This window comes from Dreissena polymorpha, chromosome 12, assembly GCF_020536995.1.
Source record: "Dreissena polymorpha isolate Duluth1 chromosome 12, UMN_Dpol_1.0, whole genome shotgun sequence".
Classification (NCBI taxonomy): Eukaryota; Metazoa; Mollusca; class Bivalvia; order Myida; family Dreissenidae; genus Dreissena; species Dreissena polymorpha.
The window spans coordinates 17,028,329-17,040,942 of record NC_068366.1 but is presented as its reverse complement, the minus strand read 5'-3'; the positions used below and the strand labels follow the sequence as shown (position 1 = coordinate 17,040,942).

General features: G+C 35.7%; 2 protein-coding genes across 2 annotated transcripts; one reads left to right on the top strand and one right to left on the bottom strand.

Moving 5' to 3' along the window:
* The first annotated feature begins 676 nt into the window (after positions 1-676).
* Positions 677-4,469, top strand: LOC127852817 (endoglucanase-like). The gene is made up of 4 exons (XM_052386807.1): positions 677-882; positions 2,362-2,501; positions 2,854-2,968; positions 3,759-4,469. Exons 1-4 carry the CDS (start codon positions 846-848, stop codon positions 4,085-4,087), a joined length of 621 nt encoding a protein of 206 aa, XP_052242767.1. The 5' UTR covers positions 677-845; the 3' UTR covers positions 4,088-4,469.
* Positions 4,470-5,463: 994 nt separating this feature from the next.
* LOC127852820 (serine protease inhibitor dipetalogastin-like) lies at positions 5,464-10,457 on the bottom strand. The gene is made up of 5 exons (XM_052386810.1): positions 10,359-10,457; positions 7,966-8,021; positions 6,805-6,895; positions 5,793-5,915; positions 5,464-5,558 (listed from the first exon to the last, which is right to left on the bottom strand). The coding sequence occupies exons 2-5, from the start codon at positions 8,012-8,014 to the stop codon at positions 5,525-5,527; spliced, it is 297 nt and encodes a 98-aa protein (XP_052242770.1). The 5' UTR covers positions 8,015-8,021; positions 10,359-10,457; the 3' UTR covers positions 5,464-5,524.
* Positions 10,458-12,614: the final 2,157 nt, after the last annotated feature.

Below are 12,614 nucleotides of genomic sequence, written 5' to 3'. Positions count from 1 at the left end.
GCGTAATGGTGTCCGCCTAGCGATCGGTAGGTCACAGGTTCGATCCCCACACTGGGAGCGTTCTTAAGATCTCCCCTAAAGACACCAAGTACTGGTTCTTGTCCCAGGACACGGATTCGAGAGCGTTTCAAAGAAGCCTTAGGCTTTCGATGAATATCGAGCAAACATAAATAGGTTTAATTTCAAAGACTTTAAATAGCATTGTTCGGATATTTAGCGAGTAAGAAAATATTTAAATAAACGATTGCACGAAATGATGAACATTTTATGAACGCTCCCTTATCTAATTTGTTGGTCGTGTTTAACGACATAAACCTGTTTACATGCTTTTTTAAGTTTTCCGTTGTGTAGTGTTTTGTCAGATCTGAATCAGGTAGAAAGGTTTCGTACTTAGTGCGGATATGTGGCTTTGATTAATCAGTTCTAACACAGGCAGGGCGGTATCCTACTGAACACGGATATGTTTCATTTCCACCGGAATTTAACTTCCTAATCCTTTCCTTTCTCATCCTGAGTATATATCAAGATAAGATTCGAAAATACAAAATACTCATACTTCGATTATTTTTTCGTATCTATATACACACAGACAACACATATTGATTGATGAGTCCGTTTGAACAAGGATGAACATCTTGGCCGAAGCTGTTTTGTACCACTTATATATTCCGATTAGTACGTTTAAGGATGTACGATCGACCCCACTTCACTGTACTTTATAGTTAAAGCTAAAATAATCTACATATCGCTTGTGGCGTTAAAGTAATACGGATTTTAACGACGGACGGTCGTTGTCTGTAAACGGATCAATTAGCGGACAATTCATTCCTTCTAGTGGCGTTAAGATGAACGTCTACCTTACTGTTCTGTTTGTGAGTTTTGGTAAGTCCAATTTGTTGGATATTATTATTCTGTTTGTGATATTCCATTACTTCGATACTTAGTTTAACCGGTTGAACTACAAAATGTCAGAACTCTTGAAATGTTTGTAACATTTCATGAATAGCGACAATACCAAGCAAAGTGTAATAGAAGCTGGCGTCTGTGATTGATGTTAAGATCGTTCATATTTCTGTAGAACGGCTTTCATTTCAATTATGCCATTGATAACTACATGTATCACGATTAAATTATTACAGTTTAACGTCAACTAAAATATATTTCATCTTTATGTTCATTTTTCAACGATTATCAAGTTGATGCTTTATGGCAGAGGGACACTTATTTTTTTTTAACATTCTTGTATTTTGATAAGTACACACATTAAAGTGATACATTTCTGTAATTAAAAAAAATGGGCGAAATATGTAGCAAAATGGACGGGGCTTATATTTACTTTTATTTGCACAATTGTTTGAATTGGTTATTTATTAGCAACTCATGGGAAAAAGGATCAATTAGCGGACAAGAATAAAACACCCACGAATTCAAATAAATTGTGAATTTTAATTGTACAATCTTTCTGATGAAAAAAAGACATTTCTTGGTTCTTACGTAATTGTTAAAACACAGTGACGGTCTAGTTTATACGCAGTTCTACGTAATTGTATAAACAAAGAGACGGTCTATACTAAGTATGTACGCAGTTCTACGTACTTGTATAAACACAGAGACGGTCTATATTACGCATATACGTAGTTCTATGTTATTGTATAAACACAGAGACGGTTTATATTACGTTTATAACGCATGTATACGTAATTGTTTAAAAACAGAGACGGTCTATATTAAGTATATACCCAGTTCTACGTAATTGTACAAACACACGGACGGTCTACATACATGATATATTCAGATATAACTGACAGAAGTGACGATATATACCATAATTTATTGTAACAACTGTACTAATATGCGATACACTAAATTACATTGTTGTTATACGTGGATAAAAAAGTTGCAAGTTGTATGATTATATAGTTCTCACTTTAACTAATTTTGTAAACTCATTTTTTGAATCAACCCCGACAATCTTGCTGTTTTTATCATTTTTGGGTAGTTCTGTCGGTTTAGGCATTGTGCTAAGACAAACATGGCTGAGTATGAATTAGATTGACGTAAACAACCTTTTTGGTATAATACATTGTTCATTTATATATTTGATATAATTTTCCACTTTCAAATTGATGTTAAGTAACCAAGAATAGCTCATAAGAAAAACATCCGTAATATAGTTCCATATGATCTTATGTATTTGACTGATGATCTTTCACCACAAACACCAACAACAAACCACTATCATCAAATTTGAGCCGATTGCAATGATGTATGATGAGAGTAGCAACCACAATCTCTGCTGAGACAAACGGCAAGAGATTGTTCTATCACCAGGACTTCCTTTCACCTACACTTCTGTTTCAGGTGCGCTGCTGGCGGAGGCGAACCAGAAGTGCCATGGACATCCCCGGATGTACAATGGCAAGCAATGTGCCTCCACGACGCGGTACGCTGATCGCCACAAGGGGGCGTGCGGCTGTGGACCCCACGACACTGACAACCAGGTATATATCATTTAAAAATCTTATAAGCATTAAGTATTTAAGCGAAAGTTTAATCCGACTATGTTTTAAAATTTGAGGCTGCGTTTGATATTGATTGATGTTTAAACATCATTTAACATAGTACATTTTGAGTATATGCATATTTGTGTTGTTTCTTTGTACGGAATATATCAGTGCAAAAATTATCGTGTTATGTGATACAAACATAACATAAATTTATATTTGGACGTATATCTCTATGATTTATCGTTAATGCCCTGCAAAGTAAACGAAAGTTCCCTACTATCTAAGATCTTTCAATGCTTGATTGTCCATTCGACAAACACTTTACTAAACAAAACCTTGCTTTCAGTTTCCATGGAACAGCAACGGACTCGTGGCGGCAGCCAATCAGAACCTGTTTGACAGCTCTGGTGGCACCTGGTGCGGTCCGTCATGTGGAAAATGCGTCAGGCTCACCACCACTGGTGATGACCGATTGGCATATTAACATATTTGTTTGGATTTTTTGCCTTTTGTTGCTGACACCTTTTATTGTGGGTTTTATCCGTTCACACGTTTCCTTCACTCTTAACCACTTGGCTGTTTTGTTTAACATATTAATCTTATACCTATTGTAGGATAACATTAAAAAATATTGTTGTTTCACTTAATTTGTAATGAAAGAAATCCTTGGTCTCCAACGAGTCGCAAGAATTGCTTTAGACGCTAAGAAAAAACGGGGCCGCGTAGTTTGTGTCTGTTTGATACAGATCTATTTGATAGACACGAGCTGGAATTGAATCCCCGACCTCCCGATCGCAAAGCATACACCGTTGTCAATGCACCACTGCAACCTCTGCTGTGTGCTTAAGTGCATAAATATATAACGTTGATAACTTGCATGATGCACGGTTTGCGAACGCCGTATTTACTAATAGAAGAGACCTTTACAAATATTCTTGTAATGTATTTTATCAAAGACCAAGTAGCAAATTGTACACATATTTCAAAATAAAAATCCTTATAAAACAAATACTGTGCATGAATAAATGTTGTTTGATTTTAAATCACACGCAATATCATCAGCAGGTAACAGGCAAAAACGACCCGAGGAAAAGCAAGCCTCCGTGTAAAAGCGCCTACTTATATGTATACAATCATACAAAATCGTTGTTTCCGTTTTCAGGGCTTGTATACATTGCACATGTTCGCACCAACGACAATAAATACATGCAAATTCATACCCAAAGTAGTATGTATTACTTCCTGTTCCAGGTGGTTTCGTCAAAGGCCAGGGCGGCGCAACGGGCGAGGGTAAGTCGAAGATATTTATGATAACCAACCTCTGTCCCAATGTATGGCCGAACCTGAGCTGGTGCAATCAACGAGGACACAACGGTGTCAACCAGTACGGCTACGCAGCCCACTTTGACCTCGAAAACGGTCACACTCAGATCACCGGTATGGGCTGGGACAACTCGGAAGTGACGTGGGAATGGGCCAACTGTGATGAAGGCCACTCCCAAGATGGGCGCACCCCTAACTACGGCATGTACCAGCAGTGCCAGTGCAAAAAGAACAGGCGCCATACTGGAAAGAAGTAACGCTTGTTAACCTGCGTTTATCAACACATCAATACCTTTTTACCAACATCTGCTTAAGGTTTTAGAACTGTAATACGACATTTTTATTTCCTGTTCTTTCATCGCATATTTCCTGTTACCATGGTGTCCTGCATCCAGCATCAAATGTTAAGAAAAATATATCGAGTAAATACTGATTATTAGACATTCCAAGTTGCCAACCATCAATCGCGTTTTCTCCAATTTTTCATAACAATTGAATTTTAAAATTCAGATTTATTTACCTATATATTGATAAAGCAAGACGTACTTTGTATATTTTTGATACATCAATGCCTAGTATACGCATTCGTTATAGTAAGCGATGTGCAATAAGAGGAATAAAAAAAATATATGCACACAAGTGTTGTTATATCCACTCAGAAAAACGGCAAAAAGGAAAATCTCTATTCGCAAGTCATTTTAAAAATTATGTCTAAAATTATAACGGCTGAAGTAAAATACATAGATTGTGAATATATATTTTTCTTTGATGTTTCCTTGATTAAAAAAATATATAAAATATGTCACCACACACATTTAAGTTCAAGATGCACTCACAAGGGTACAAACGTTTGGGCAAATGAATATGACATAATATGCATGGGAATTTTAGATATTGCATTAATGTATTGAACATGTCCTATATCTAGCATACACTGGTTACAAATAGGAATAACATTGCATGTAGAACACAATTTGTAAGCGAAAGAAGTCGGGCCCGAAATAGTTCACACTTCACAAGTTCATTTTGTTCATCTACGCCTGATTCAGAATGACATAGCTTCCATATAGAATAGTAAATGTTTCAAACGTATGTTTAAATATGTGAAGATGATTGGTGGTTCATAGTAAATTCATATCGTAACAAATAATTTTTTGCAGGGTATTTTTCGTTCACACAAATCAAAGCTCGATCTGAATTAAAAGATTTATAACGTATTCTATCTTGTTACAATCCGGGATTGTTCCAAAGAAAACGGTTTACGTGTTAGTTATCTTTAAACTAGAGATGCAATGCACGCTTTCCAAAACATTATAAAATAATGTTATGAAATCACCGCTTGCTCGTGTCATGTCTTGTCGGCATGATATTTTGCTTTTATAATCGCATGAACGCAACCAAATAAATTAAATTCCTTAATAAGTTGACGCGTATGTTATTGCATTTCGAATTGTATTTACCTGGGCTGTGCTAAGTATCGGTGAGTGTGTGTTTAAAGTATAGAAATGTGTTTGAGGTCGTAAGAAAAACGTGAGCGTTTTGTGATGCATTACATGACTGCTTTTTACATAAGTACACAGGGTAGAAAAAGCATATTGTTCTGAGCACAGGACATGTGTAAGTTTTGATACACTTTCAATGCTGATATATTTATTTTAATAAATTTGAAAGGAAATCCAGTATTGAATGGCCCTCTAGCATTGTCCCGGATAGGCTTCAGTGGCTCCGCTGGAAATGAAAAGGATATTGTTTTAGCCGCGTACTGGGAAAACTGGGCTTGAGGTATAAAGTGTCATCACAGATAAGCCTGTGTAGTCAGCACAAGCTAATCAGAGACGACACTCTCCAAGAAAACTGGATCATTGTTAAGGAAACATACGATTACATAAATTACTGCTTATAAATACATATAAATACATTCAAATTCATGCCAGAGTATTACACAAATGGCTGAATGCTTACTTGCATCTCATGAGACAATGGTTGTCGTAAGTGAGTCCATCATCGCCGCAAACATAGTCCAGGTTCCTGGGACATGGGCAGTCAGTCTTGGGGCAGGCACCATCATGCTTCTTCTGTACCGACCTGGAAACCAGACACATGGTCACCTAATAAAAATGGGAGCGTGTTTTGGGGTGTTAAAGAGTTTGTGTAAACTCTCCTATAATTGACATCTGACCGATACAAATATGAATGCAAGAGTCAATATCGCTCACCAAAGAGAGGTACCCGGTTTCGGCACGATCTGAATAGTATCTTTAGCGGATCACAATCAAATGTCACATATCAATTATCAAAGCTGTTTTGTTTAAGTTTATTTCAAGAGAAGCCATATCACGCCCAAACATTTATGACAAAGTCCCTTTAGCGAAGTTAGTTCATTCGCATTAAATAGTTGTCCGCTAAAACGTAAAAATAACCACATTCTATTTAGATATCACCACACTATTAATCCATAGTGTATAAGAAAACACCATTTAAATTTTAAAATTATCAGCAGTATGCAAGTTCTATAGCGTACATATTACACATGCAATATTGCGGATTTTTAATTTGTGTTTGATCTTGCATTTTTTTCAAAATGCAGGATTAAATGTGAAACGAAACCTAAATGTTGATTTTCGGCGTACACAAAGTAAATTAAGTCATGCATCAGATTGAAGAACGTTAAAGTGAATGATTAGCTGCACAATATAAATGTAGAGTAAGTTAAACATACTACATAAATTCCTTGACTCATATCGGAACAATGGTACAGGAACAACGCTCTCGGTGTGTACAAATCTCGTACGCCAAGGACACAATCAAGAGCATACGTATTGTTGTGCCTATTTGTACAGTTGATTACGACATTTTTACGAACAACTCACGTGATCAAATGTGATTTGTATAGTTATGACGTATTAATTTCACATTATTGTGTAGTTTCCTTATGACCGTTCCGAAGAGTATATTCCATGATTACTATACTTACTCGCAATTCAGTTCGCATAAGTTGTCGTACGTTATTCCATCGACGCCACACACAGGGCGGTAGTCCATTGTACAGATACACGCATCAGCACCTGCAATCATAGTTTCAGATGATCGCCTCTGTTTTCTAATTTAGTTAACACAATCAAGCAAATATCATAATGATTTTATATTAAAAAAATATGTATTAATTACGTTCAATAAGTATTGAATACAATACAATTCCGGAAAAACTCAAGTTACGCACAAAGGTGAACATGTATTTTTTTCCAAAAATAGCCATAACTCCGACAATGGCGATCAAAAACTATCAATAATAGTGTGCTGTATAAGTTCATGTTTGTTTGTTTAATCACTAGAGCAGCAATTATTAGTATGTCATATGTGACACAAATGAAGTCAGGTTGTTGTTTTTTTATTGGTTCAAAAAATGACGTTACCTCATTTATGTTGACATAAAGAGCGGAATTCAAGTTGGTTGAAGTAAATGATGAATCAGTCGGATTAATATTATATTTGGACGCCTATGGATTAAAGACCGCTCTTTGGTATTGGCATTTACAAACAAGCGATATATTGTTATGCATGTGAGTTTTTCATGTACAACAACTATCTAAAGACGATGGAGTACTTAGTAATATAATAGTCGCCAAACAATATGAGCGATGCTATGTGAAAAAAGTGTTTAATGCATTGCGTAAATTGTCATTCCAGATTGGCAGACAGGCGAATCGGGGACGACACTTTACGCTTTTATGATATTTTATGTTTAAAGAAAGTATTTTCTTAACACAAATCTAAGTTATGCGGACGGTGTCGTCTGATTAGCCCGTGCGGACTACACCGGTCAATCTGGGACCACACTTTACGCACATGCATTGAACCCGTTTTCACAGAGCACGGCTTATATATTGTCCACACTAAAACAATCAACAGAATGACAATGAGATGCTTGCATAACACATTTAATATAAACTCGCTATCTAAAGAACATAGACATCAAAATATCGCTTACACCTGACTAATAAATCATTAACCTCATCCCCTTGATAATTTCACACAACGAGGATAAAATTCACATTATGACATAACACAACATGTATTCTGCAAATGTGTTCAGCTCCAGCTTGTATGTTCCTGATCAAATAAAGCATACACTTACCAATAGCCATAAGGCAGACAGCGGCGATGAAGAATAACTTGGTGTCCATTGTGGTGCTGAAAAATGAAATACTAAATACGCCCGTGCAACATATAGCATGTATTTGCTTACTTATTGTCACTAATGAGTCAAATAATGATGATCGAAGGAGAAAATGAATATAAGCTAAAATCAAAAGTCGTCTTCTTGTATCCGTTGTCTTTCTCCAGAAAGTCCTTTCTAAACATACAAACTCAGAGGGCGACAAATGCCCTCTTATAATGAGAAGGCGATTGGGTTTAGTACGGAATACCGTTTGTGCCATCGTGGTTAGACATTAAAATCCAGAGGACGAAAATGCGAAAGTGCGATAGCACGATGTCGACAATGCGATAGTTCGATGGCGACAATGCGATAGTCATCGTACTGTCGTCATCGTATTATCGCATTGTTGCCATCGTACTATCGCACTGTCGCCATCGTATTGTCGAATTGTCGTCATCGTATTATCGCACTATCGCATTGTCGCATTGTCGCCATCGTACTATCGCATTGTCGACATCGTACTACCGCACTGTCGCCATCGTTTATTCGCATTGTCGTCATCGAATTATCGCACTATCGCATTGTCGCCATCGTTCTATCGCACTCTTGCCATCGTACTATCGGATTGTCGCATTGTTGCCATCGTACTATCGCACTATCGTCATCGTATTGTCGTATTGTCGTCATCGTATTATCGTACTATCGCATTGTCGCACTGTCGCCATCGTACTACCGCATTGTCGCCATGTATTGTATTGTATGTATTTATTTTTAACATTTCGGTTAAGGATAACCCATGAAAGTGCAAGCACTTATTTCCAATGGGGTCCTTTGGTTTTGCTGAAGAGACAGCAAGCAGAAGATACAGTATTGGTTCTTTTACGTGCTCATTGTATAGCACCGATACACGCGAGAATTACCTGGGTTTCATACCAGTACATCTCTAGTTGGGTGGGAAACACTTGAAACATTTCTGAAATGTCCAGTGCCCCGGCCGGGATTTGAACAGGGGACCTCTGGAATGGTAGACCAGAGTGTTACCACTCGACCACCGCACCGCCATCGTTAAGGATAACCCATGAAAGTGCAAGCACTTATTTCCAATGGGGTCCTTTGGTTTTGCTGAAGAGACAGCAAGCAGAAGATACAGATACCTTGGTTCTTTTACGTGCTCATTGTATAGCACCGATACACGCGAGAATTACCTGGGTTTCATACCAGTACATCTCTAGTTGGGTGGGAAACACTTGAAACATTTCTGAAATGTCCAGTGCCCCGGCCGGGATTTGAACAGGGGACCTCTGGAATGGTAGACCAGAGTGTTACCACTCGACCACCGCACCGCCATCGTACTGTCGCAGTATCGCATTGTCACCCTCTGGATTTTAATGTCTAACCGCGATGGCAATAACTGTATTCCGTAGTTTAGACCACTGTTATAAGTATGAAATGCCTGTGTAACCGTTAAGTAATGGTTCATGCACAAATGCGCGTTTCTTTATCGTTGACTGTTATTGATAAATTTCTTAAAAACGTGAATACACTTTGAGACTTTTCTAACGCAACACTTTTCAAACTTTGATATCGCTCTAATAAGTGAAGATTTTCATTCAAAATTGTAGATGTGATCATTTGACTACATTGGGTGCAAGCTAACATTAAAATCATTCACCCGTGACGATCGGACGCTTTATCACGTGGGATGGGTAGCATGCAATTTACCAAATGCGCGGTTGCACTTCTGTATATTCACATGAACCATACATTTTTTATAAATTAATTTATTGCTTTCTTGGTGTAAGAATCAACCTAAAATGATGAAATCTATATAAAGTTACACTAATATTTCGTTTCACCATACGTGCTAAAGCGTCCAATCGTCACAAATGAATGATTTTATCGTGTGGTTGCTTAGAATGTAGTCAAATGATTACATTTAAAAATGTTAATCAAAATTTATACTCATAACATATATATATATATATATATATATATATATATATATATATAGATATATATATATATATATAACATAATATATATATATATATATATATATATATATATATAATATATATATCTATATATATATATATATATATATATATATACTCAAGTTTGAAAAGTGTTGCGTTAGAAAAATATCCAAGTGTAGAGATAATCAGTGTTCCCTGTCTATGAAGTAACGTAGCCATTGAACGCCAGAAACGCAAATATAGTCCATTGTTATCAAATAAGACACACAAAATTATAATATATTTGCAGTATATATACTGCTTATATAATTTATACATGCCGTTATTAATGTATACCAAACATCAATTCCAATTTCTATATAATATCATATAATACACGTGAAAAATGCTTACCTTTAAACGTTGGTTCAGAAATCTGATAAACCAAAACGTTTCGGTACAGCGATATTTATAGGACTCACGGATCCCCAACACCAGCTGTCACACCGAAACGTTCACATTTTTTACCACAGTAAGGAGTTATTTACGACAACAAACTGCCAATAGCCTTGCACAAACAGCGAGGATACGACCTCAGGCGCTTATATCTGTTGCAAACGCTCGCTCATTAGCCACGTAGAAACATGCATCTGTTCAGGTTATTTCAGGACATTTAATAGACCGTCAGTGAAATAAATCTAACAAACTTTATGCTGGTATAATACAACATTAACTGTTTAACGGAGTATTGAGTAAACTTTGTACGATTTTCCGAATCGAAAAAAGCTCTAACGTAAAAAAATCAGGTGCCAGATGGAATGGAAATTACGAACGCAATAAAACAATTTATGTTGTAATAGTGGTCTTACATATAATTGTTTTAGGTGCAACATTCCGAAGAAACATATTATAAACAGTTGTCAATATTCAAACGACAATGGTATACAAAATTTGAAAGAGATTCAAGGAAAGATGGTTAGACTTGTTTCTTAAATAAAAACCAAACAATTAAACTTATAATGCTAGAGTACAGGAACCGTTGCAACGTATTGAGGCTACACTTCCGATTAGCATGGGTTCGAATCCTGGCCCACCCAAACAACTTGTGGGATTATAGGTCATGAGACTATTCCTGCGACCACTTACCTCTTTTAAGAGGGACAGGTGTTAGCGTTTGACATAAGACTGTACATATAGAACTGATAAATCGATTCGTCCAGCAAAAAAATGTGAGTTAGTTAACTGGCCGACGTGCTATTATTAAAATACTGATTATAACGGCGAAAGAATCCTCACTAACAGATAACCTGCTCTTTAAAGATCGCAAATAATGTATTAAGGGATGATATTTCCATGGATATCTACCTATAACGAACATTATTCCACGTGTTATTTGTCACTTAATAAATGGTCAATAATCGAAAACAGGATAAACGTGTTCGCAGTTATAAAATATTAATTCTTATTTTACACAATTGTATCGAAATACAAATAGTTCAATTGTATTCATGTTTTTAAGGCATATTTCATTTGTTTCTTACCATTTAAATTCTTTAAGAGAAGTAGCTTTCATTTTCTCTCATAAGAACAGATGTCATTTCAGAAATCATTTAAACATTATCAGTTGTCAGATGTTTTAAAAGCGCATGAAAAATATACATAACCATGATGAATTGTGTGTTAAGGCCGTTGATCAATTTATGCGAAAAAAGAATTGAACCAGGTTTGAAATCCACCCGATACACTCGGGTTATAATGTTCAAGAATCCTTAGTTTAACGGAGCTACGCTGTATGGACAAGTGATAGTATTACCATCAAACGATTTGGTACCATTCTTTCTTTATGTATTTATGTATTTATGTATCTATGTATCTATGTATCTATGTATTTATGTATTTATGTATTAATGTATTAATGTATTTATGTATTTATGTATTTATGTATTTAGGTATTTATGTATTTATGTATTTATGTATTTATGTATTCATGTATTTATGTATTTATGTATTTATGTATTTATGTATTTATGTATTTATGTATTTATGTATTTATGTATTTATGTATTTATGTATTTATGTATTTATGTATTTATGTATTTATGTATTTATGTATTTATGTATTTATGTATTTATCTATTTATCTATTTATCTATTTATTTATTTACCTATTATTTATTTATTTATTTATTTATTTACTTATTATTTTATTTATTTATTCACACCAGTCGTCAATCCGTCTGTTCGTCCATCCATCCGTTTGTTCGTCTGCCGTTCGTCCGTTTGTGCGTGCGTTTGTGCGTTTATGCGTCCGTGCGTTTGTTCATTGGTTCGTTCGTTCGTTCGTTCGTTCGTTTGTTCATTCATTATTTCATTCTTTCAGTCAGTCGGTCGGTTTGTCGGTCGGTCGGTCTTTCGTTCTTTCGCTTTTATTTTTATTTTTATTTATAATTTTTCATTATTTGTATTTTATATTATAATAGATGCATATTATGTTAATGTTAATACTGCCAGGTTAAAACAAAATAAATGTTGACTGAAGGTTAAAAATTGATTCGTCAAGTAACAGCAGGAGGGTGCCTTAGGTACTCTATGACATCTCATGCCAACAGGGTGATTGATGTCGGTGTGTCATGCTACAATGTCCTGTATATTGGACCCTACATGTGATAA